Genomic DNA, 27146 nt, shown 5'->3' on the forward strand with positions numbered 1-27146 from the left:
TTAAAAGGTTCTTACTTTGGTTCTGTTAAAGATAGCTGTGTTAATAAAACAGATTTGTATTCAAGAGAGTTTGTAGTTTTCAGAAATACTGGATATAAACTCAGCCCCAAAAGTTACGTCCTCTCACTGTCTACAGCGTTTATTTAGCAAACTTAACATGTGTAAATATTTGTATGAACATAACAAGATTCAACAACTGAGACATAAACTGAACAAGTTCCACATACATGGGACTAACAGAAATTGAATAATATGTCCCTGAACAAAGGGGGGGTCAAAAGTAACAGTCAGTATCTGGTGTGGCCACCAGCTGCATTAAGTACTGCAGTGCATCTCCTCCTCATTGACTGCACCAGATTTGCCAGTTCTTGCTGTGAGATGTTACCCACCTCTTCCACCAAGGCACCTGCAAGTTCTCTGATATTTCGGGGGGGAATGGCACTAGCTCTCACCCTCCGATCCAACAGGTCCCAGACGTGCTCAATGGGATTGAGATCCAGGCTCTTCGCTGGCCATGGCAGAACACTGACATTCCTGTCTTGCAGGAAATCACGCACAGAACGAGCAGTATGGCTGGTGGCATTGTCATGCTGGAGGGTCATGTCAGGATGAGCCTGCAGGAAGGGTACCACATTAGGGAGGAGGATGTCTTCCCTGTAATGCACAGCGTTGAGATTGCCTGCAATGACAATAAGCTCAGTCCGATGATGCTGTGACACACCGTCCCAGACCATTGAGGGACCCTCCACCTCCAAATCGATCCCGCTCCAGAGTACAGGCCTCGGTGTACCGTTCATTCCTTCGACGATAAACGCGAATCCAAACATCACCCCTGGTGAGACAAAACAGTGATTTGTCAGTGAAGAGCACTTTTTGCCAGTTCTGTCTGGTCCAGCGACGGTGGGTTTGTACCCATAGGCGATGTTGTTGCCGGTGATGTCTGATGAGGACCTGCCTTACAACAGGCCTACAAGCCCTCAGTTCAGCCTCTCTCAACCTATTGCGGACAGTCTGAGCACTGATGGAGGGATTGTGCATTCCTGGTGTAACTCTGGCAGTTGTTGTTGCCATCCTGTACCTGTCCCGCAGGTGTAATGTTCGGATGTACCGATCCTGTGCAGGTGTTGTTACACGAGGTCTGCCACTGCGAGGACGATCAGCTGTCCGTCCTGTCTCCTTGTAGCAATTTAGACGTCTATGTTTGGTTCAGATTTGGTCCGGTCTGGACTGACCTTGATTTGGTAAAAAAATAGACCTATAGATCTATAAAGGACGTCTTTTAAACTTTCATTCAGAACCGAAAATGAACCTGATTTCAACATCCTTAAAATACATCTTTCTAATGTCACAAAATAAGTATTTTCAACTTTCATTCAGAACTGAACATTAACCTGATTTCTACATTTATTTATTTTTTATTTTAAACATCCAGAAAATACCTATTTTCACCTTTCATTCAGAACATAAAATAAACCAAAATTCAACGTCTGGAAAATATATATTTTAGACCTCTTTTCGACATAATTTTGCTTACTGGGACTTTTCTAAATTTGTGGGGGCAATCCACCCCTTACAAAAAAAGATTGCAATTTTGAAATTGCAGTAAAAGTGCAGTAACTGCAGTTGACTGTATTATTTTGGATGTAGTAATTACAGAATAACTGGAGTGGTTGGTAGTTGAATTGTAGTTATACTGCACTCTAACTACAGTTATACTACAGTGTACTGCAGTTATACTGCACTCTGAATGCAATTTTTTTCATAAAGGGACCTGATGGACTTTTACTGTATGAAGACAGACTGCACCCATAATAAACCCATGGTTTTATCAGTCCAGATGAAAGCTGAAATCTCCCGCCCTACTCCCCAAAAACCATTAAGGAGTTCCTTGTAATTTGGCAACATATGCAAAAGTGGAATTGTTTTCTTTTCCAGTATACTTTCTCTCTTAGTCTGTCCCTGTCTGTCTGTCTGTCTGTCTGTCTCTGTCTCTCTCTCTCACACAGACACACACACACACAGACAGGAACACTGCAATAATATTTAACTAGGTTAATCAATTTAATACCAGGCTAAAGACTGTTGAAAATGTAAACATCAGGAGTGTCTTTCAAGTTCTGAGTGTAGTCCTTCCTAGCAGAAACATAGGTTTGGGAATCTCACATCCCTGAATGAGGTTTTACACCTGAATGAGAAAGCACTGGACACAAGATGGTGTCCTAACATTTTATAGAGTATTAATGATTGTGGATGCATTATCTGCAGTTTTGGACTACTAAAGAAATCAAAACAATTTTGGTCAATATGTTGTGATGTGTGTTGTACATGAGATTGTAATAGTTTATATTTCATTTTCAACACAATAATAATAGACTGTGCACAAATATTCCCTCCCTAGTTTCGCCTCGATTGGTGTTTCTGTAATCAGCCTATGTGCTGTGGTGAAACTCGTCGAGGCGCCGCCTATTGCAGTTGGTATAATCTCAGAAAAGTTGTGCCTACACCTTCGAAGAGGCCAAAGTCCAATGCAGAATAGAAAATACTAACCGCGGATTTAAAGCATTATACTTCAAGAGGGGAACGTTTTACTGAATTGCAATGGCCCGTGTAGAAACTGTTGTTATATTGTTGCCGTTCATACTAACGGTAAGTAAAGAATAATACTTTTCATATCGTAACAGGTGTTGATAAGATATACCCTAACATTTATAACAATTCTCTCTTTTGGGGTGTGGCACTGCTCAAGTAGATTTAAGCGTCAATGTCGACAATACAGTTTATATCTCGAATTAATTTACCGTTTTCTTTTTAGCATTGTAGCCATTCCTTAAGCCTAAAAGAAGAGAGTGTTTACTCTATATCCCGTTGTTTAATTGCAATTTCTCTGTCATTGTTTGCGTGCAAGTGACAACGACTATGGAAAAAGTGTTTAGCTGCGTAATGGTTGTCCAGGGAGTCATAGCCTACAGAATGTCAGACCTGGTCAATGTCAGTTTTAGCTCAGATTTTAAAACAAAAAAATTATACCGACACCCACTATCGACAGTGATATCACTATTACAACGTTCTCCTTTAAATGTTGTAAAATTAATTAGTGAGATATTTTCGTTGGTCCTCAGCATAAAGAATATGTTTTCTTCTTCTCATAAACTGAATAGATCCAGCTTCCTTTTGTAGGCCTTGTGATAGTGAACGAAAACGAATTGGCCTAATTGCCTAAAGCTATATAATTGTAAATTATAAGTATGCATGTCATATGGTTTTCATTATGAACAGGCCTAAACATGCAATTATAATTTGACTTGTCAAGAAACCACACACATTAATTTGTACAAAGTGGAACAGACACTAAGGAAACAATCATGACATGGATCGGTGTACAGCACACTTAATTACATTAGGCTATAACTACTGTGCTAGAAAATATACGTTTTTGTACAACTTGTACAGTGTTGAGTGATTTAGAAGAGATACATTGGTATTACAGTGTCATTACAGTAATATTAAATGAGGAGTCAGTGTTATTTGTTGTGTTTTTCTCTGTAGTTTATATGTGTGGTGGCAGTAGAAAGCGGCGGGATGAACCTGAGAAGACAGAAGAGAGAATGGATCATTCCTCCTAAGAAGTTGAAGGAGAATGTTGATTACACAAACAAGGAGTACATCGCAAAGGTATGAGCTCATCTCTTAGTCAAACTCATGGAGTAGCTCAGATGTTTCTGACTACCATAAGACCAGGCCTTTGTCTGAGCATGACATACAGTCAGGTCTGAAATGATTGGCACCCTTGATAAAGATGAGAAAAAAATACTATAAAATGAATAATACAAATACTGAGCTATATTGTATGCTACAAATATATATTGTTTATTATTTTATACTAATACAGATGCTCAGAGAATGAGATTTTGTTTAACAAGTAATAGAATAAATACAAATAAAGATGTATGTGTTGTGAACAAGCTGCTCAAAGACACAGCCCAATGTGTGGTCACACGTACAGTACAGTCATTCTGGCTGAGGAATGGTTCAGGCTAATAACAAAATATGAAGTCTCTCAACAAATATTGTTGTATGCCTGCTTTTCTAGAACTCAAACATACAATTAATTGATCAATAGTTTCGTACCTATACCTTGACATGAAAGCTATATTGAAAAAAACAAAAACATTTTGGCAATAAAATAACATTATAGCATTGTAGTGTACCAACCTAGCTATTCACCGATGCTTATAACACATTGTATCTGCATTTAGGGTCATTCTTGGTGACCATAATCCAGCTGTATAAATATAGACTGTGAAATGTTCGATAGGGGCCTCCTATTACTGCATGTTTCTTTGGACAAATAAGGCTGCTATATGAATACTATTACAATAACAATGGTGTTTTACTATCTTGGTGTCTGTGCCAGATTCGTTCTGATGAGCAGTACAAGTCAAGAGTGACGTACTCACTGACCGGGATCGGTGCAAACCAACAACCCATGAACTTATTCACCGTCAACCCAGATAAAGGCCTTGTCAGAATCAACGGCATTCTGGACAGAGAGGAGACCGCTTCCTACCATGTAAGCTACCCACTAAAACCTAATCCAAGGTGTGGAATGCTTGTGCTCAAAATGTAAGAAATGAATACAAAATATGTTGTTCTATGATGGTCTCTTTTAGTTACTTGGAGTAGCGAAGTACAACAATGGAACCCGTGCAGAGAAGGACATTGAACTGAATATTTTCGTTGAGGACCAGAATGACTGCTCACCAGTGTTCGGTTTTGGCCAATCTGGATCCGTCAATGAGTCCAGTGCTACAGGCATGTACAGTAGTTTCCAACTATTGTATATGTTTCTATCAGAGTTAGTAGTCAGAGTAGTGGTAATGGTTGAAGTTGTAGCAGCTGTTGTACTAGTATTGCTGGTACCAGTGTAATCAGTAGAATAGTGACAGTAGTGATACAATAGTAATAGTAGTAGTAGTAGTAGTAGTAGTAGTAGTAGTAAAATGAATAGTAATAATACTACAGTATAGTACTGCTGTACTGCACAAGTAAACCTTCCCCTTGGTCAATTCCAGCGACCGTTGTCATGAAAGTGACTGCCACAGATGCGGATGAAGTGAACACTCTACACTCTCAGATTTACTACAGCATAGTGGAGAAGAGTGCTTCAAATAAGATGTTCAACATCGACTACCAGACTGGAGAGATACTGGTTCACAGGACTACACTGGACAGAGAGGTGAGAGAGATGCCTTGGTATACTATTATACAGTACACAGTGCATCTATGTGAGCATAGCACTATATGCATTGACACTTTCAGAGGCCATTTTGTCAATATTTGAGTAACTGTGAGTGACTGTAAGCTCCATTGTATTTCCTGGTTGTCTAGACTCAAGACACCTACACCCTGACTGTAAAAGGTTCAGACATGAATGGAGCATTCGGAGGAAACACAGGAACAGCAGAAGTTGTGATTAAAATCCTGGACATCAATGACAACATCCCCACCCTGGAGAAAGAATCTGTAAGGACAAAACCTCCACTACTTTTCTATTGTCTATTCAGCATAATAGGGAATTATATTTATTATATTGTAGCAACCTTAACCTAACACCTAACGTCAATAGGTTCAGATCCCTTGGCTAAAGTGTTGGGTTGACAGTTGCTGGACTCCCCGAATTCACTGCAATATGTTCCTGGGCTGTATGACCTACATGATGTGTGTATGTGTGTTTGCAGTACGAGGGCAGGGTGGAGGAGAACACGGTCGGTGTGGAAGTACTGAGGATCAAAGCCATTGATCTGGATCTGATGTACACTGAGAACTGGCTGTCTGTGTTCACCATCGTCACAGGCAATGAGGCCGGCTACTTCAACATCACTACAGACGCTAAGACCAACGAAGGCATTATATGGATAACCAAGGTAAGGGCTGTGATTGTAGATTGACTCTGAGGCTAGAATTGAACCGAAGCACAGTTAACATTTTCTTTTAGATTGAATTCCAGCCTCAGTGTCCCCACTGGGCAAAAACTAGTTGAATCAATATTGTTTCCACTTCATTTCAACAACAAAAAATGCTATGGCATGACGTTGAATCAACATGGAAAACTGATTGGATTTCCAATTTTTTTAATATAACTTTTAACCTAAATCCAATGGCATGGAGACATTTATTGTTGATTTCACGTTAGTTGACAGCTCAACCAAATGTACTGTACATCAAAACTAAATGTTGAAATTACGTCTGTGCCCAGCGGGTTGTAACTACTAGTGTTCTCACCTTATTGCAACATTGTTTGTATCACTTGACTGATTCTACTGTTTATCCCCGTTGTTTGAATCTAAAGGCGCTGGACTATGAGGAGCTGAAAGTGCTCAACCTTGCCATACGTGTTTCCAACAAAGCAGAGTACTACTTTGGCTCCTCTACGAGTGGATCCACAGGAGGAGGAGGAGGGGTTATGGGAGAAGCTATCACGGGCGGTGGTAAGACCTACCCCATCAAGATTAACGTGATCAACCAGAAAGAGGGCCCCAAATTCAAGCCAACGGTTAAAGTGGTGACCATCTCTGAGGACTCCAGCTTGGTCACCATCAACAAGGTCATCACTACCTACACAGCCATCGACAGCGACACATTACAGATCGCTACCAATGTCAGGTGAGGTCCCAGATGTTTTCATATTGTTTTATTGGGGTGAAGATTATGTGGTGTGATGCTATGTTAATCTCCATCACACAGTACTAAAGAATCCATAAATTCATCCTGATCGCGTGCCGTTGTCATGATCATCTTCTCAGGTATGCCAAAATATATGACGAAGACCACTGGCTGATCATCGATGAAAAGACAGCAGAGATCAAGCTGAACAAACTGCCTGATCGGGAGTCCAAATACCTGGTCAATGGAACATACTACGCCAAGATAATAGCCATCACAACCGGCAAGTACCCATACTAAAAATCAATTGGTCGTAATGCCATTCTGTAAGATATGGAATTAAGTCAGGAAATCTACCCAGAAAAGTTGTAGTTGGAGATGCACTCTAGGACCTTTGCTCCACAAGAAGCTAAAAGAGAACAAGTCAGGTCTGTATATAATTGTGTATTTTCTTTTGGTGTCCAGATCTGCCATCCAAAACGGCCACAGGGACAATAGCCATCCAGGTGGAAGACTTTAACGACCACTGTCCCACGCTGACAGCTACGACTACGACCATGTGTCTGGGGGATACCGCTGTGTACGTCACGGCTGTGGATGGGGATGCCTTCCCCAACGGAGCTCCCTTCAAGTTCAGAGTGATTCAGGACGACAGCAAACAGAAGTGGATGGTGGAGCACCTCAATGGTAACAGGCCTAGTCGAGGACATTTAGGTTTGGCATGTAGGAAGCAGATAGACAAGCTTCTCACTAAGGGACTGTTTTGGAGTTATTTTGTTGAGCCTGATAGGTGTTTTTAAAAGTGCAGTCTTAAACTGAACATCAATTATATCTTGTTGTATGTTTTCATGGATTTGATTGCTACATTTTATTTTACAATTTGTATAATTCATTTTTATTTTCTCTTTCATGTTTCTTTTAGCCACCACTGCCATTTTACGAGACCATGCCCACATGTGGCCAGGTCACTACAAGGTTGCAGTGGAGATCCATGACCAGCAGGGGAAGGCCTGTGCTGACATTCAGATTCTGAACGTGGTTGTGTGCACCTGTGATCAGGTCAATAAGGTCTGCTTCGAACGTAGGACGGGCACGGACGTCACGTTAGGAGCGCCTGCCATCCTGCTGCTCCTCCTGGGCCTCCTGCTGCTGCTGCGTGAGTAGGCCCTCTGTTATCTTCATACTCATTGGCTTCCTCACACTGCCTACCTGATAAGAATCTAGGAAGGAGAGACTGCGTCATCATGCTCATAAAACTACACTTGTTTCAGCATGCTTTGCGTGATTAGTAAGATGGCCAAGACAAGTCATTGATGGGTCATGTCCACAACAGGCCTTTAAGCCAACCCACAGGGCACGCACTGGTTGAATCAACATTGTTTGACGTGGAACCAACGTGGAATAGACTTGAATTGACGTCTGTGCCCAGAGGGAAGGCATCCAGGCCTCTCACCTAACAACATGCTTTTGTCTTGTGTCCATGAGTTGAAATGTGGAATGTGGGTTCACAGTGGTTCCTCTCCTGCTGCTGTTCTGTCTATGTGGAGGAGCGGCGGCCATTGGAGACTTTAAGCCCATCCCGTTTGACACTAAAGAACACCTGATTGCATATCACACTGAAGGACAAGGAGAAGACAAGGTATTTTATACATAATGGCACTGCCAATGGATGACATGAAAATATTATAGAGTTAGTGAATAAGAATGATCTTTGGAAATACATGTTATGTTCCATTATGGCTCAAGTTGAAATTTGAATTGCTCTGAAATTCCCTCCTCTGATTGACCCACGCATTCCCCCTCACAGGAAGTTCCTCTCCTGAACGTTCCCGTGGAGATGGAGCATGGCCCCATCAAAACTGGGAATGTAGTGAAGTACGGGGGAAATACGGGATTCATAGGAAGAATAGGGGCGATAGAAGGAGCTGCAGGAGGCGTGTCAGGGGACGGCTTCACCTCATCCTCAATGTTCACAGGAGCGCACCAACATTACCATGGCTTCCACCAGCCCAGTGGCAGATTAGAGGTGGACTACGGCATGGGCGGAGGAATCATGACAGAACATCATGAACACTCAATGTTCTCCAGATTACCTGCTGGTGCTTACGACGGGATGGCACTCTCTGAGGAAGTCCTAGAGGAGTACTACTCTGCAGTGAGTATCTTACATCATCCAACTTCTTGGACTACTCCTTTGACATAGGAGTTGAGGAGCAGTGTTATTGTAGCCATTTTGATTCAATGTGTCATTGTCTTAATATATCTGTCCCTATCAAATTACGTTTGTAGAAGGCCAATCACACTGCGCAGATCGACCAACAGAGAGATGCCCTGCTGATTTACGACTATGAAGGTCAGGGGTCACCGGTAGGGTCTGTGGGCTGCTGCAGCCTACTGGGGGCTGATGATGACTTGGACTTCCTCACCGACCTGGGGCCCAAGTTCAAGACCCTGGCCCAGATCTGCCAGGGGTCGATAGCTATGGAGGCGGAGACTGTCAATGTGTCTGTGTCACCCACTCATCCTAGACCTACCACATCCACTCACACAGAGGTCAGCAGAAATACTGCTCTCAATGTCAATACCCTGAACACCTCAGTCACCACCTCCACCCCCCTACAGGAGAGCCTGATTATTCGGGACCAGGGATCGGTCACCATCCCCAGGTCTCATATCCAGGAGAACGTGGTGATCCCCAGGCAGACCGTCCTCATCCAGCAGCCCACCATGTACTATGCCGCTGCCCCCACCATGTACATGGTGGAGCCTCAGCCCCAGTTGTTGCTGGTGGAGCAGAGAGGAGGAGGTGGTTATGTCCATTCCCAGCAGGCGGCAGGCCATGTGGGGGTAGGGACCGGTCAGGGGATGGTGCAGGCAGGAGGGCTCCATGGTTCTCGGGGTATGCTGCTAGTAGAGAAGCAGATGGGAGTGGGTGGTGGTGGGGGAGGCCATGGTCATGTCATTATGGGCGGAGGCCAGTTCTTACAGGGAGCCGGCCAAACTATTACTGGGGGAGGTCACGTTATTACAGAGACGAGCCAAACCATTACGCAGGGAGGCCAGATTCTACAGGGGGCAGGGCAGACCATGATTGGAGGAGGCCATCTCTCGCCAGAAGGAAGCTTCTCACAGGGTTCTAGGAAAGTGCTGGTTGTTGAGAGCGGGTCCGGGCCAGCCTCGGCAGTAGGGGGCAGTGCAGGCTTATGGGCACCCCAGGTCACCCTGCAGAGAGGCCAGGGGTCGTCCTCCACCTTTTCCTCAGGTGGTCATAGTGTAGAGGTGAGAGGTCAGAGGGGTGCTTCCACCTTGACCTCCAGCTCCCTGTGTGGCTCGATGGGGTCAAATCAGGCCCCTGCTGCTGCTGTCACAGTCACCACCACACCCATGCCCACGGCTGCACCACGTAGCAGCAGCCACACCACTGTGGTGCAAGAGAAGAAATCCTCTGTCACTGAGAAATACATTGAGACCAGTACTATAGCGTAGAAAAACAACACCTCACATTTGCTTGAAAACTTACAGTACAGCCAAGTCACTGTGGGTTTAAAAGAGATGTTTTCTTTTTAGTCAATGAAACAACAGTCAAGGGAGAGACTGAGGGATTGGTGCTCTCTGCTGGTCTGAAATTAAATGATTCATGAATACGTCTACCGATTGTCAGCACTACTGTTTTATAATGCTTTTAGTTTTTACTGGAGCGATGGGCTTTATTACGATCACCAGCGGGTATTTAATCCTTGATCCAACTTGTAAGTCGCTCTGGATAAGAGCGTCTGCTAAATGACTTAAATGTAAATGTAAATATGATGAATTGATACATCTGTGGCTGTGGTGGATGATGTATTAATTGTTCAGGTAACAAAATCTTTCTGTATCTTTGATTTAGCTTTTCTTTCTGGGATGGTCAATTCTTGATCTAATTCATAGTTGAGTAGGCCAATGTTATAGCTGCACAAACGGTACATACAAAATTATTGTGACAGAAGTGACCCCTCAAACAGCTCCTATTTTTCTATTGTAAATAGTTTACATTATAAGCCAAATAGTGCCTTGTTTTTGCTGTTTGGCCTCATATGCATTAACTTATCCCATGACAAAAAGTGTGTTCAAGTTATTGATGCCAAGTTAATATCATTTACAGAATACAGAATATGGATTTTAAATTGTTGCGTATATTTTTTACATCTGTTCATGCAATATAAAAATAGATATTGTGTAGGATATTTACCATGAGGTTGGCTTATTATGCACTGATATGCATTAAAGTATGACACGGATGTTGCTTTTAATGCTACTGATGTTTTTGCCAATTATTTCACATCTAATACTTTGTGGCAATATAAGGAATTTTCCTGCTGTATGTCTTTCATTCTGTATCAAAAAGTTTGATAAAATGTTTTGAGAGTAACAATAAAACTTGAGTGATAACATACACACTCTGTTAGTCATGTGTTATGGTTTAATATTGACCCATATGTTATAGTCGTGTGACTGGAAAAATATCCTTTCTATTCTGGTACTGTAAGTGGTTCTTCTGGGGATAGAGAGTGGAAAATCCTGTTTTATAGTATCACTCCTGTATCACACCTCGACATGTTTACATACGGTATGTAATCTCAGATGTTGTCACTGCTCATACACAAAAAACAAAAGTGAACTCTACAAGAGAGGACTACAAGTCTTTACCAGTTTTCAGTGAAATATTGACTCACCTCCCGCCCACTCCAAGAATGCAATGGTAGTATCTTTTGATCTTTCAGAGTTGTTTCTGAGTCTTCCCACAGAAGTCTGACAGGAACAATATTATCACAGATGAATTACCTGAAGAATGTTAGGTCTATAGTACTATTTGATTCGATAAGGATGTTTGAAACCAGTTCTGACTTGCTACTGTGCATGGAACTGAAGTGCATGATATGGTGCTGGACTCACAATACAGAACAATATAATGAGAAGTGGGGAAAGAGCAATCTGAACTGTTGCTGTAAGCAATGGGCAACAAAGGAGCAATGCAAGTAACGTTGCCAGGTTACTTTAGGGAAGGGACAGAATGGGACCATGGAGGAAAATGGGGGAAGCTCATTGTTTTTCAATTTCAGTCAGGTGGAGGGTTTAGTGTTGTTTAAGTCTAGTCCAGGGCAGGGTCATGTAATTTGCTATTGATGACATTTCTATTTTTCTCAGTGTTTTAGATTGAGTTGGTTATTATGCTATATATGTCAGTGAAGTAAAACCAGGAATAGAGGGGGTATGAGAGGGTATGGGTATCATGCCATAGCAAAAGGCATAAGCCTGACCTATCCTTAATTAGCTTAAGATTTTGAATAAAATAAAATAGATCTGATTATATAATGTGATCTATAAAAGCACTTTGGTCCATGATGCTCTATGCTAGCAACAAACCCTTAAATACCTGGGAAAGACATGACTCTGAATGCATATGTGGATATCTTCGTTAAGATTCTATGACAATCATTGGCTGAGCTACAACCTTCTATAGCCGAGGAGACCAAAAAATGTGCTTTGCTTGTAAAGTAATCTTATTCTGTCGCTAAAAATTGATTGAGCTATTCCCTTTCTGTAAAATATATGATGTTTTAACACAGACAGTTTTTAAGGAAACACTTGTGACCATCTCCCGTTGGGTTATGCCACAGAATAAGAGTAGCTAGCTGTTAAAGCTTTAAAAAGTTCTGCCTCGGTAGGCCTACTCTGTCTGGGGTGGAAAGGAAGGCCTAACTTTTGGGAAGTACCATGTATAATGATTTGCAAACAGTTTATTTGCAAACAAGACTCACTGATTTGGCATTGGAGAAAGATGATAAGATGAATGCATAGGCCTATCTCTCTGTCGATTCTTAGCCTGTAATTTCAGTACTTTGTGTGGTATTAAAAAATATTCTGCTAAGGTCTCTAGCCATGTCAAAGGAAGTAGAAATGCATTTTTGTTTTTTACAGACCCGCAAATACAATGATAGATTCATGCAATGCTTTTATTATAAAGCAGATATTTCCACCACTACTCTTGTGCATGGTGGCCTGAGAACCCACAACCTTCTGGCCCGCAGCCCTGTGAGCTATCAAAATTCCTGCAAATGCTTACAGGGCGAAGAACAATTTCTAAAACTGCGTAGGCCTATCTAAGTTTCTGGTTTGTCCTAGAAGTTAGGGTAAATGGTAGGCATGTTCTCTGCTATTCACTGCATGTTTTAATTATTATTTCAGTTATAGGGGAGGGTTTAGTTATAATTTATATTTTGCTGAAGGGAGGGCCATCCATTTTCATTTCAGAGGTCTGACTTTCTCCAGGTAACTCTTATTATTAATAACGTACACGTCCTTAACAAAAAGAACAATGGCAATAGTTTTTCACAGAATAGCTTCAGATGCAGGAGACGACGCACAGGTGCAGAATACAATACAGGTGAAACACAAGCCTGTCGCTGAACCTACGATGACATCTTCAAATCTGTGTACACGACCATGAACTTTGATTTGATTTTGAGTGGTTTTTATCACTGTGTCTCAAAAGACACTGAGAACGTAACGAAATATCTCCATGGAAATGTTGTGAAAAATATACAAGAACAATTTGGTTTATCTCAGGGAATATGTTATTACTTGTTTGGCTACAAAGCTTGAGTCCAGAGCACATACTCAATTGCGGTAACACTCCACTAGGTGTCATCATTGGCATATCAAACATTAACCATGATTCTAACCTTAACTTCATGTCCACACCCTGGCTCAATTGTAATTCTAACCATAACCCTGGCCTAACCTGTGGTTTTGGATGATCCTATTGGTTTTTAATTAATATGTTTCTGCTAGGTCCTCCTTGGTAACCACACATTCATTCAATGTATGATGTATTTGACAAGAGCATCTTTCGCCCAGTTGTCTGAATGCGAAAACATGACCTCATTTGAACACTTTGGCAACTTGAACACTGACAGCATTCTTCTTGGTCAGACTTTTTAGACGTTTTCAAAAATGTAACCGTTATTTACTGTACCTCTAACTTAAGTGGAAACTCTTGGCAGTGAGCCTTTCTAGCCTTGCCATTCATGTTTTACCAAGGACCTTGTTGTAAATGATATCAAGCATATTGAACAGGTTGAATAAAGGTGTGTGATATTGTGCTGAACCAATGTGAAGATCTGATTAGGCTTATATGTTCAAAGTTTGGTACTTTGATTTTCTTAATTATTAGTCAAAATATTGAGGCATTGAAAGAGAGCGCCCTAATGAGGTCGTCATTGTTTGTGTGAGTCTGTTGTTGGTCAAGTTGTTGGTCGTATAAGTTTGTATATGGAGAGCGCCCTACTACTCCACACATTAAACTCTATACTCTAACAGCTGCCAAGTCTGGCCAGCCCTTAATCTGAATTACTAGCTCCCAGATCAAAACATGATAACGAGGAATAAACAGATGTTCCTTTTTTCTCTGAGTCTTTGAGGAAGTGTTTCCTGTCCCAGACAGACACACAGTCATGATGACTCAGGACACTCACAAGACTATAAAAGTAGTAAGCTTCTTGGGGTATGGTAATAGCATTCAAGTCTTACCTTGCATTTTAAAACCAGAAAACATCTCTTTCATCCAGTATCATCATTACAGCATGGAAAACTGCGTGTTTGTATTTTGGTTACACCTACTCCCTAAGTCTGGAGTGTTCATTGTATCTAACCTGCTGAATACGATTAGCACTCCCATGAAAAAAAGCCTACAGATACTGATATTCATAGGACAGCAACGTTTTATTTTGCGACAAAGAATGTATTCTGAGGTAAATGTTACAAAACAACGGTTTTTGACAATACTGTATTGTTGTTTTATTGACATTGATACAGCGTGAATTGGAAAACCAATGACGTCATTTAAAATACTCACATAATTCTTATGTTTCTAATATCACTTATGGTCTTCAAGACATAATCGAAACACAATGAAACGCAGTAGTGGTAGTTTTTAGGCTAAACAGCTATAATATATCTTGACGCGACGATAACTCGTCTGCGCCTCTATCCTTCCTTAACTATTGATCATTTAAAATGACTGGTGGATAACATACAGACTGCTGTGCTGCTTCTGCCCGGCATCCCTCAGTGGCGGACATCATGGTGCTGCTGGACATCCTGCTCCTCATCCTCCAGCTCGTCTTCTTCGTACTCGCCAATCTCGTCAGCGGTGGCGTCCTGGTACTGCTGGTACTCAGACACCAGGTCGTTCATGTTGCTCTCAGCTTCTGTAAACTCCATCTCGTCCATACCCTCTCCGGTGTACCAGTGAAGGAAGGCCTTACGGCGGAACATGGCGGTGAACTGCTCAGAGATCCTCCTGAACAGCTCCTGGATGGCCGTGCTGTTGCCGATGAAGGTGGCGGACATCTTGAGGCCACGGGGCGGGATGTCGCAGACGGCCGTCTTCACGTTGTTGGGGATCCATTCTACGAAGTAGCTGCTGTTCTTGTTCTGCACACTCAGCATCTGCTCGTCCACCTCCTTCATGGACATGCGCCCGCGGAAGATGGCGGCCACGGTGAGGTAGCGGCCGTGGCGAGGGTCGCAGGCGGCCATCATGTTCTTGGCGTCAAACATCTGCTGTGTGAGCTCGGGCACGGAGAGGGCACGGTACTGCTGGCTCCCCCTGCTGGTTAGAGGGGCAAATCCGGGCATGAAGAAATGCAGGCGGGGGAAGGGCACCATGTTGACGGCCAGCTTCCGCAGGTCAGCGTTAAGCTGACCAGGGAAGCGCAGGCAGGTGGTAACCCCGCTCATGGTGGCCGACACCAGGTGGTTGAGGTCTCCGTAGGTGGGCGTGGTGAGTTTGAGGGTACGGAAGCAGATGTCATAGAGCGCCTCGTTGTCAATGCTGAAGGTCTCATCTGTGTTCTCCACCAGCTGGTGGACTGACAGGGTGGCATTGTAGGGCTCCACCACCGTGTCTGACACCTTGGGTGAGGGCATGACGCTGAAGGTGTTCATGATGCGGTCGGGGTACTCCTCGCGGATCTTGCTGATGAGCAGGGTGCCCATGCCAGAGCCGGTGCCCCCTCCCAGGGAGTGGGTAAGCTGGAAGCCCTGGAGGCAGTCACAGTTCTCAGACTCCTTCCTGACTACGTCCAAAACAGAGTCGACCAACTCGGCTCCCTCTGTGTAGTGGCCTTTAGCCCAGTTGTTACCAGCTCCGCTCTGACCTGAAAGAACCATGGTGAACCTGTGTTAGAGACATTGCACCTTTGTGTGCTAATACACATCTACAGTTGAAGTCAGAAGTTTACATACACCTAAGCCAAATACATTTAAACTCAGTTTTTCCACAATTCCTGACATTTAATCCTAGCAAAAATTCCCCGTCTTAGGTCAGTTAGGATCACCGCTGTATTTAAGAATGTGAAATGTCAGAATAATAGTAGAGAGAATGATTTATTTCAGCTTTTATTTCTTTCATCACATTCCCAGTGGGAATGAAGTTTACATACTGTCAATTAGTATTCTGTAGCATTGCCTTTAAATTGCTTAACTTGGGTCAAACGTTTCAGGTAGCCTTCCACAAGCTTCCCACAATAAGTTGGGTAAATTTTAGCCCATTCCTCCTGACAGAGCTGGTGTAACTGAGTCAGGTTTGTAGGCCTCCTTGCTCGCACACACTTTTTCAGTTCTGCCCACAAATTTTCTATAGGATTGAAGTCAGGGCTTTGTGATGGCCACTCCAGTACCTTGACTTTGTTGTCCTTAAGCCATTTTGCCACAACTTTGGAAGTATGCTTGGGGTATATTGTCCATTTGGAAGACCCATTTGCGACCAAGCTTTAACTTCCTGACTGATTTCTTGAGATGTTGCTTCAATATATCCACATAGTTTTCCTTTCTCATGAAGCCATCTATTTTGTGAAGTGCACCAGTCCCTCCTGCAGCAAAGCACCCCTACAACATGATGCTGCCACCCCCGTGCTTCACAGTTGGGATGGTGTTCTTCGGCTTGCAAGCCTCCCCCCTTTTCCTCCAAACATAACAATGGTCATTATGGCCAAACAGTTCTATTTTTGTTTCATCAGACCAGAGGACATTTCTCCAAACAGTACAATCTTTGTCCCCATGTGCAGTTGCAAACCGTAGTCCGGCTTTATGGCGGTTTTGTAGCATTGGCTTCTTCCTTGCTGAGCGGCCTTTCAGGTTATGTCAATATAGGACTCGTTTTACTGTGGATATAGATACTTTTGTACCCGTTTCCTCCAGCATCTTCACACGGTCCTTTGCTGTTGTTCTGGGATTGATTTGCACTTTTCGCACCAAAGTACGTTCATCTCTAGGAGACAGAACGCGTCTCCTTCCTGAGCAGTATGACAGCTGCGTGGTCCCATGGTGTTTATACTTGTGTACTATTGTTTGTACAGATGAACGTGGTACCTTCAGGCATTTGGAAATTGCTCCCAAGGATGAACCAGACTTGTGGAGGTCTACATTTTTTTTTCTGAGGTCTTGGCTGATTTATTTTGATTTTCCCATGATGTAAAACAGATAGGCACTGAGTTTGGAGGTAGGCCTTGAAATACATCCATAGGTACACCTCCAATTGACTCAAATGATGTAAATTAGACTATCAGAAGCTTCTAAAGCTATGACATAATTTTCTGGAATTTTCCAAGCTGTTTAAAGGCACAGTCAGCTTGGTGTATGTAAACTTCCGACCCACTGGAATTGTGATACAGTGAATTATACGTGAAATAGTCTGTCTGTAAACAATTTTTGGAAAAATTACTTGTGTCATGCACAAAGTAGATGTCCTAACCGACTTGCCAAAACTATAGTTTGTTAACAAGAAATTTGTGGAGTGTTTGAAAAACAAGTTTTAATGACTCCAACCTAAGTGTATGTAAACTTCTGACTTCAACTGTAGCAATACATATCAATTAGAATGAAAAGTCAGTTAACCAGTTAACAAGCAAATGCATCGGGCATATTATTTGTCAGTTTCCACTGAGAGAGACAATTCCATTTTGTTAAGAGTGGATAATTACAGTGGATAGAAACAGCTTAATTGAGCATGATCAAGAGTACCATTACCATGATCTAAAATATTATAGTGTAGAAGTCTGCATATACAATAGGATGTGAATGTAGACTTACTATACTTTATGCAGTAGAATTGGCAAGGTGTCGTGGGTGGATTTTATTTAACGCTATATCCCCATCTTGATGAGCACTGCAACAGTAGCAGTCTATGCCCTGTTTTCTGCTGCACAATGCTAGCTGTCTGTGCCTGACACAACCGCTCGCCGACCATGCATCCCCTTACTGGCACATTGCTGAACTGTTGCAGAAAAGTTGCACATTGAACACACTGTCTATCTATGTCAAAGTTAAACTAAGCTTGGATTCAGAGGACATGACAGTGAATGCTGACACTGACATGCTGTGGGTTGAGGATGGAAGTGCTGACAGGACATGATGATGACCCATTGGGCAAGACAGCACAGACAGATCTGGGACCAGGCTGGGCAAGATTGCATAAAACAATCTGGAACCCGGTTAGATAACCACTACTCACCAAAGACAAAGTTGTCTGGTCTGAAGAGCTGGCCGAAGGGCCCTGAGCGGACAGAGTCCATGGTGCCTGGCTCCAGATCCACCAGGATGGCCCGGGGGACAAACTTGTTACCTGTGGGGGAGGAGAGGCAGGGACATCATGTTTAGGGAGGGAAGGAGGATGGGCTCTCTCTCTCTCTCGCTTTCTCTCACTCACTCACTCAGCCTCCCTTGCAGACTGCAGCACAGAAAAACTGCTAGCTCCAGTTCAAGGAGGCTGAGCTAAGCTGAATTCATTCAGACCCAGATGGCATCTCCCAGTAGACATGACACATTTTCTCTCTTATCGTCATATCATCTTATCATGCTGCTATGCGGATTTCTCTATGAGTAGATATTAAATCAGAGCCACGTTAACAAGAGAGGTCAATAGTGCTTAGCATTGCATGCACAGGAAATAGGATCGGTGCTAACCACAGGACATGTAGGCCTACTATAGGCCCCAGAATCCATAGGAGATTGCCCATTGCCATAGGAGACTGACTGTTCCGTATGAGAGAGAGACAGAAACAAAGGATGGATTCTGCATGTCCATGACCTTCAAATGCCTGGGCAATAAAAAAAATCTGACCAACGCACAGACAGCAGGCAAGCGTTAGGGTTGGGTTGGTTTTACAGAGACTGCACTCACTGCAGATATATACATGCCACCCCCCCGTGACGGGCTCTTAAGAGATGGAGAGAGAGCCAGAGAGAGAAAGAGAGGGAGAGAGAGATGATGCTGCAGAGAAAGAGGTGATACAGGGAGAGAAAGAGAGAGACCGGGAGGGAGGGAGAGATTGACAGGTCCCTGCTGCTGTCCTCATTTCCCCTGCCCTGCCACAGGGCCCACTGCACCCAGACAGATATTATGATCACAATGTCACATTCTCAATTTAAATTTGGCCTACAGTGCATGAGTTTTGCAAGTCAAGAAAGTTCTGCAGTTTTCATCACCAGGGAATATAGTTTTCATTCTGAGTTTATTTGGGGGAAGGCCAAAGCACACAGTGTACAAAACATTAGGAACACCTTCCTAATATTGAGGTGCACCCCCTTTGCCCTCAGAACAGACTAAATTTGTCAGGGCATGGACTTTACATTTACATTTAAGTCATTTAGCAGACGCTCTTATCCAGAGCGACTTACAAATTGGTGCATTCACCTTATGATATCCAGTGGAACAACAAGGTGTCAAAAACGTTCCACAGGGATTGCTGGCCCATGTTGACTCCAATGCTTCCCATAGTTGTGTCAAGTTGGCTGGATGTCCTTTGGGTGGTGGACCATTCTTGATAAACACACGGGAAACTGTTGAGCATGAAAACCCACCAGCGCTGCCGTTTTTGACACACTCAAACCAGTGCGCCTGGCACCTACTACCATATCAAAAGGCACTTAAATATTCAAAGGCACTTAAATATTTTGTCTTGCTCATTCACCCTTTGAAAGGCACACATACACAATCAATGTCTCAACTGTCTCAAGACTTCAAAAAATCCTTCTTTAACCTGTCTCCTCCTGTTCATCTACACTGATTGAAGTGGATTTAACAAGTGACATCAATAAGAGATCACAGCTTTCACCTGGTCAGTCATGGAAAGAGCTGGTGCTTCTAATGTTTTGTACACTCAGTTTACATTACAGTGCTAATGGTTGATTATTTTCTTAGACCTGTTGTTTAGATGCATGCAGAGATTACTTAAAGACCAATCTAGATAGTAAATATATATGTATTTACCTGATGCTTCATTGTAGTACACGTTTATCCTCTCCAGCTGCAGGTCACTGTCACCTTGGTAACTGCCGGTGGGGTCGATGCCATGTTCGTCACTTATCACCTCCCAGAACTAAAAATGGGACAGAGAATAGGTCATGCAAACGTGATGCTTCATAGTTTGACCTAAGAGATCTGGCTATAACCTGATCAAGACATGGAAAAGTACTGGACGGTCGTTGTGCGTAGTCTATCGCTATGGCGCAGCTCCTTTGGCGACAGCCTGACGCGCCAGCCCCGCAGGTGCGCGACACCACTGCAGACCCTTTGGCTCCTAGCCCAAGTCCAAAAGCAACACACCCATATCAACCTAATGGCATCTTATATTTGTAAATAAATGAAACACTACATTTCCATGACACATTAGTACAAAAACATGACCCCAAAATACTGGATGGCTGATTTTGTTCTCTTGGAAAATGTAGTGCGATTCATTTTGGGACAAAAGCATGCAGGTCTCAAAATTGTAAACATCTAACAAAAAAAGGGATTGCTCTATAATAACCTCTGCGTCTAGACAAATATACACATAACACCTACCTTCGCACCAATCTGGTTCCCACATTGCCCGGCCTGGATATGAACAATCTCCCTCATGATGATGCCTTTTGGGTGCACGCAGATAGCAGCCTTTTAACAACAGTGCCCTCAACCTGGTTGCGACCACTGTGTTTCTCGCCTCTCAGCAGTTGTTACATTCTTATGGCGATCGGTAAACCAAGCGAGACTCATCATGTTGATGCTGATTGGGTGACGTCACACCTGTGCTGCATCCCAATTTTGCGCACCAGCCTATCAGCGGGCACCGGTTTGATGCAGTGGACGGGATGAGGATCCTGCTGCATCACTCTCCAATGACATCACCCTGTCCCGGGCCAAAATGCGGGTTGTTGCCAAGCACTTTTAATCTAATACGTGGCGCATAGGCCTAGCTGTTAGTTTCCAAATTAAGGAAATACAGCTTAATTGTCGATAAATACGTCCCCTTTCAATATAACCTAGGCATTGCCCATGTACCTTGCAGTCCTGAATCTGCTTCAGGTGTAGCCTATATTTTGTCCAATAGAGGTCAGTTTGGAGCTTTGCAACTATACCGTCCACAACGTTCCCATCAAAGACAGGTTACTTATTTGTTCTTATTAATCACTTGTTTAGCAGAGACAGGAAAAGCCTTCACCTAGGAGCACGTTCGCCATGTATTGCTTTATTGTATGACATCACACAACAGGAAGTTGTTAAAATCAGAGTATTCCAAGCAGAGAAATCTTTTGGCAGCATGAGTGAGTTATTTTGGTAGGTAGTATGGTCTTAACATTTAAAGATCAAATCAAATTGTATTGCTCACATACACATTTTTTATCAGATGTTATTGTGGGTGTAGTGAAATGCTAATCAATACAACTATTTACTGAATCAAATTTAGGGGATGACTTTCCAGCACAGCAGTACACCAACATGAATCCACAATTCATTAAGAATGTGAATATTGATAAGTGATTCATTACATACAGAATTGACACACTTTATGCCCTTGTCATTTCATTATCTTGGGTTAGAGAGGACATCAAGTGGTAAAAATAAATAAAACGAGAACCTTGCACACAAACACCTCAAGATTCAAGAGGTGGCTTGAAAATTGTCTGAATACCAATTAACTCAACCAAGACCCAGAATGCATCATTGATCAATAAATAGTGAAGTTTATTACGACACATATGGCTTATATACAAATGCATTATTCAAGTTAAAACAAAAAAGGGAAAATTAAAAACTGGTCAAATCCATGTTTTTACATTCATTCATTCATTCAAATCATGCAAAAACAGAAACTGTTATATCAGGATTATTTCTAATTTCCACAACATAGTTTGGCTGCAGTGGGGACAATTTAGGATGATGGGAGTCATTTGATCAGTTGAGAACCATTTCCAGACCACTGTATAATAGCAAAACCTATCAATGCACAGCAAATCATAGTCAGTTTACATAACATCAGTCTGCTTTTCCATCTCTAAATGCCTTTTCTTTACAACTGTATACTCAATGTATTATATTGTCCATCTACTTGTACTGTTTTAGTATAGCCACTTTCCAAGCCATCACCCCACTCTACCCATAGAAATAGAATGAATCATTATACTTCTGACTAACCATACACCATTGCTGGTGCGGATGTTGCTATTACATATGAAATCTGAGACTGTAATGTAAGGTTGCAATGTGTTGCATTGTGACATTTTAAGATAAGAGCGGTTGCAGTTGAAGAAATGTGGGGTGAGAAGTATTGCTACAGCTGCAGACAATATACTCCAACATTTGTACGATTGACCTCTTATGTTGTTCCAGTGTCAATAGACTATCGTGCGTTAGTAACACCATCCTCACATCACAGCTAACCAAATGTACTAATCTGACTTGACAGGAGTACAGGAGACATTATGGTTTGAGGCGTGAAGTCTATTAGATATTAAAAGAAGCTAAGAGACTCATACAGGGGTGTAATGAAGTTTTACTTGATTCACATATCCTTTCTCCACCGTGCTTGAATTTTCTGGACAAGGTGTATGTAGTATTAGGAATGAAGACCACAGCAACAAGTATATCTTCTTTAACAGTGTGCTTATTTACCAGGAAATAACCAGAGAATAAACAGAAAGTAGGTTGTTATACTTTTAGTATTTACATAGTTATTTTTATATCCATAGAACTACATGACGGTGTGTGTTGTGATGACTACTGTATGATTAGTGTACAGTAGAGTGATCAGTGGCTGCTATTGCATGATACATAATACTTTGGTCACCTCCAAAGCCATTGTATTTTCCTGTTTAAATATATATTAAACACACTGTAAAAGACTGGACTCCATGGCATTTGAAAGGGACAAGATGTCAAAGATTAAAAAAAGAAAAAAAAAGAAGCTCTACATCACAATAAGTGATGTTGTATTTGTAAACAGTGGTCTAACAACAACACAGATCTCATCACAATCTGATGCAATTGCCTGACCAGTGAACTGACAGCCACCATTTTGTTTGCCCGGTATGTACTATTGTCAATAGTCAGTCAATCACAGACGTTGGTAAAACAAGACGTTGACACTAGACATTTGGGTTTTTCAAAGAAAAAGAAAGCTCTTCATATATTTTTGTTTTAATTAAAATAATCAGAGACATTTGTTGTAGTTTTTTCCAATAATGACAACAACATCTCGCTATCATGTCTGTATTGATTACAATGAAAGTAATTCAAGTAAATGGTAGTTAAGTTTTGAAGTAAAAAACGAACAAAAACAAAGAGGGATAAGCCTACATTTCAAAACGCAACAGAATTTGAGTCAATATCACAAATATATCAATTTTGCATACTTTGGTGAAGTTTAAATATTTTCTGGTATATTATTTGGGAAATATACTACAAATATTTTTACGGCACCAAATATGCTAATTACATGAAGAAAACACACACAAGATGGTGGCAATGACAGATGCATTTGTAATGAAGACTAAATCCTTTTGTCATTCATGTGTCCATTTCAGAGAGATAGCTCAAGTGTTTTTTTAGGTAACATTTGAACATCACCTCTTTGTTCCATGGAGAAGTTCACATTTTTGTTTACATGCTGTCCCCGTAGCGAAGATTAAAGTGCCACTTACATTCACACAAATAATGTTAACAGTGCCGCCTATCTTTGTACACTAAGGACACCCCCCCCCCCCCCCCCGTGAAACAATAGCAACATTTTTTTGTTTTTGTGATCAAGCGCAACATCAGTAGCACAACAACAAACTACGCAATTTGACCTAGAGTATCACATTAACAAGATCCAATTGCATACAGTACAATTCATGAACGTTTTTAAGAGTGGAAACAAATGTCCCATGAAACATTGATATAGTCTGTAAATTCTCAAATGTTTCACTTACAGGACCGTAACGTCAACAAGCACAACAAAGTCCTAAAGTGCCAACAGACCTCTCACTTATACCACGTCACCGGTACAGCTCTCCTTCTCTCAACATAAACAGTCCATTGTCCTTTTAAACGTATGAACATGTCTCTTCAGTTCACGACATTCTCTTTCTCTAGTACCTTTTCATACACCCATGCTTGTATAACACTAAGGACTGAAGTCTTGAGATGTTTCGCTTGTCATTTTTAACTCATTGCATCATACATTAAAACACCTCCAAAACTTGGGGCAAAACTTTATTGCCCTTCTTTTGGTTTTTCATATTTGGCAAATTGCTCTTTTCCCTACACAGATTCCATTCAGTTTCTGAGAACTCATTTCAGCGACAACAAAAACAATTGGGTGACACTCTAAACTCGGTTTAGATATCTGGCACTGTTGACATTCAAAATTCTGCATTGTATTCTTAAAGTATTTTTTTTTTTCTACATAAGGCAAATGTACATCAAACACATTGGGCGTACATCTAAGTCTGCAATTGAGGCAAATGTACAGTCAAATGGTTTTTAGTGGTATGTATAGCATCTCCAACTAAGCATTGGGATAAAGTGTCAGAAGAAGTCAAAGGGAGTTTTGGCTGGTAGTATCTCAGTCTAAAATGACACATACAGATTCCCCCAACAACAGCTGTGTAAAACGCTGATGATGTCACTTATTTACAGTTCCACACTGTGGCAGAGTAACCACTCATTACTGTCACCGCAGCACAGTCCTCCTGTCCTGTTTTCTGGCTGTTCCCAGTAAAAGGTGTCACAGAGATACACTCGTCCCCATATCAAGCTGTTCCCTCTCCTGTCTGTCACCTATATTCTCCCTACAGAGCAGCCAAAATGTCTGAGGCCTGATCAGCCAGTTAATGACTCCATACATGTGACCTAGATGTCCAGGGCTTCTTCCTCCACGAGGGAAGGGCACACCTCCTTGTTCCAGAGGGAGAGCCTTGGATCATGACGACGCCACCCCGTTGATGACGCGGTTTTCTGAGATAGTGCAGTCCATTATAGGGAGGATACCCGAGTCTATGGGGGAGGAGATGGTGCAGTCCATTATTGTGGAAGCGGTGGCCGCCTCTGTGGTCTCAGAGTCTGTTACGTTGGGGTGCTGAGAGTCTATGACAAGCGGAATGGTAGAGTCCAATGAAAGGGGTTGAACAATGTCTGTGATGGGGAGAGTGGTAGAGTCCACAGTGGGGCTGTGAACAGTGTCCATGACAGGGGGCATGGAAGAGTCCACTGTTGTGGGGATATGACCTGAGTCATTGGGTGGTGGTGGTAGTGGGCGGATGGGGGGATGAACAGGGGAATGAGCTATGACAGGGTAAGCGGGAGAAACAATAACATTATTAACACATGGGGATGAAGAGTCCAACTCTGGAGTATGGACAGAGTCTGTGAGAAGGGGAATGGTACGGTCTGATGTAGGGGGAGGAGGAGCGGGGAGTTTGTCATCTAGAGAATATATGATCGGGTCTGTGGTTATGTGGTCAGCAGAATCAATAGGAGTCGTACAGTCCACCATGGGGGGAGGGAGAAAAATGTCATTGATGACAGGAGTAGGGGAGGGTGTTGGAGAGGGGGGTAGAAGGTCAAGTACAGGGGGAGTGGTAGAGTCCAATGTAGGGGTGGTTTCTATTACAGGGGGAATGGTAGAGTTCAATGTAGGGGTGGTTTCTATGACAGGGGGAGAGTCCAATGTGGAGGTAGGGGGAGTTTCAATTACTTCTGGAGCATCCAATGAAGTGGGGGTGGATTCTATAACAGGTGGCGTGGAAGGATCTACTACAGAACTAGGGGTGGTTTCTATGACAGGTGGGATGGAAGGATCTACTACGGAACCAGGGGTGGATTCTACGACAGGCGGAGTGGAAGGATCTACTACGGAACTAGGGGTGGATTCTACGACAGGCGGAGTGGAAGGATCTACTACGGAACTAGGGGTGGATTCTACGACAGGCGGAGTGGAAGGATCTACTACGGAACTAGGGGTGGTTTCTATGACAGGGGGAGTGGAAGGATCTACTACGGAACCCGGGGTGGATTCTATGTCAGGGGGAGTGGAAGGATCTACTACGGAACTAGGGGTGGATTCTATGACAGGGGGAGAGGAAGGGTACAATGCGGAGGTAGGGGTTGAATCAAGTACTGGCGGAATGGTTGATTCCAATAAAGAGATGGGAAGAGTTTCAGTGACGGGGGAAATGGTTTTGACCAAGATGGATGTATGGGTATCTTCTGTGAGGGGGTCAGTGGTAACGTCTTTAGTAGGGGAGGGAGCTGTCTCGTCATCAACAATGAAAGTGGATGAGGGGGAAACAGAATTAATGAGGGGTATATCAGTGGAGTCTTCAGTGGATTTGCCATCAGACTCATGCTGGTGTGACCTTAACGTCCTAGCGGAGGGCGCCGAAATATCAATAGCCGATGGTGCTGTGCGGTCAACAGCGGAGGATGCCGTGAACTCCATTGTGGAGACGGCGGTGGCGGCCGCCTCGTGCAGCGGCGTGTCATGGACCCGGGTGTAGTCCCTGTTGCTCTCCAACTGGGACAGGAGGAGGCGCTGTTCGCCAGGCTTCCTGGGGGGCAGCAGGGGCTGGCGGGTGTAACACTCCCCGTCGGCCAGGGTCTCGGGCAGGGGCTGGTAGCGCGTCTCGGGGAGGAGGAGAATGCAGATGATGCAGATGAGGGTGCAACAGGCGAAGATGATGTGGTGAAGGAAGTAGCCCTTCTGGTTGTGGAGCTCCATGATGGGGGCGGTCAGCATGCCGAAGCCAGCGCTGGCGAGCACCAGGCCCAGACCCCCACCCCTACGGAGAGAGACAAGGACCATCATGTCAGTAATCACTTTTTAAGCCTACACGTCTAAACCAAATCTCAAACCCACCCTTGCCCCCTACTCTCTAAGCTCTCATGTAGATTAGAGAGGATACAGACCACCACCCCATACAGAGATAGTGACTTCCTAACTGATGTTCCTTGTCTATCTCTGGAGAACATGGCTACACCTGATCCCAAACCAACCTCCAAGCCCCACTGTCTTTAAACCATATCCATCCTGTAGAAAACGTGTGCCCTGAAACCTCTGCCATTTCCAGTGCAATGTTCTACTTTGTTACATTCCAAGTCTATTCAATTTCAATGCTTTCTTTTATATTCACATTCAAGC

General features: G+C 43.0%; 3 protein-coding genes across 3 annotated transcripts in view; 1 reads left to right on the forward strand and 2 right to left on the reverse strand.

The window, feature by feature from the left end:
• The first annotated feature begins 2487 nt into the window (after positions 1–2487).
• Positions 2488–11099, forward strand: LOC139559698 (desmoglein-2-like protein). Its single transcript, XM_071375915.1, has 14 exons — positions 2488–2646; positions 3547–3672; positions 4415–4570; positions 4671–4812; positions 5073–5236; positions 5389–5523; positions 5739–5924; positions 6350–6663; positions 6804–6946; positions 7129–7350; positions 7586–7819; positions 8175–8302; positions 8471–8818; positions 8953–11099. The coding sequence occupies exons 1-14, from the start codon at positions 2599–2601 to the stop codon at positions 10147–10149; spliced, it is 3543 nt and encodes a 1180-aa protein (XP_071232016.1). The 5' UTR covers positions 2488–2598; the 3' UTR covers positions 10150–11099.
• A 3306-nt stretch (positions 11100–14405) lies between these two features.
• LOC139559695 (tubulin beta-2A chain-like) lies at positions 14406–20763 on the reverse strand. The gene is made up of 4 exons (XM_071375912.1): positions 20552–20763; positions 19976–20084; positions 18218–18328; positions 14406–15863 (listed from the first exon to the last, which is right to left on the reverse strand). Exons 1-4 carry the CDS (start codon positions 20606–20608, stop codon positions 14770–14772), a joined length of 1371 nt encoding a protein of 456 aa, XP_071232013.1. The 5' UTR covers positions 20609–20763; the 3' UTR covers positions 14406–14769.
• Positions 20764–21686: 923 nt separating this feature from the next.
• Positions 21687–27146, reverse strand: part of LOC139559603 (solute carrier family 22 member 23-like) — a 62160-nt gene continuing 56700 nt past the window's right edge. Inside the window, exon 10 of the mRNA XM_071375745.1 lies at positions 21687–26787. Within this exon, the coding sequence (XP_071231846.1) occupies positions 24930–26787 (1858 nt within the window). The 3' untranslated portion in view covers positions 21687–24929. The remainder of the gene's footprint in view (positions 26788–27146) is intronic.

Source organism: Salvelinus alpinus, chromosome 30 (assembly GCF_045679555.1).
Source record: "Salvelinus alpinus chromosome 30, SLU_Salpinus.1, whole genome shotgun sequence".
Classification (NCBI taxonomy): Eukaryota; Metazoa; Chordata; class Actinopteri; order Salmoniformes; family Salmonidae; genus Salvelinus; species Salvelinus alpinus.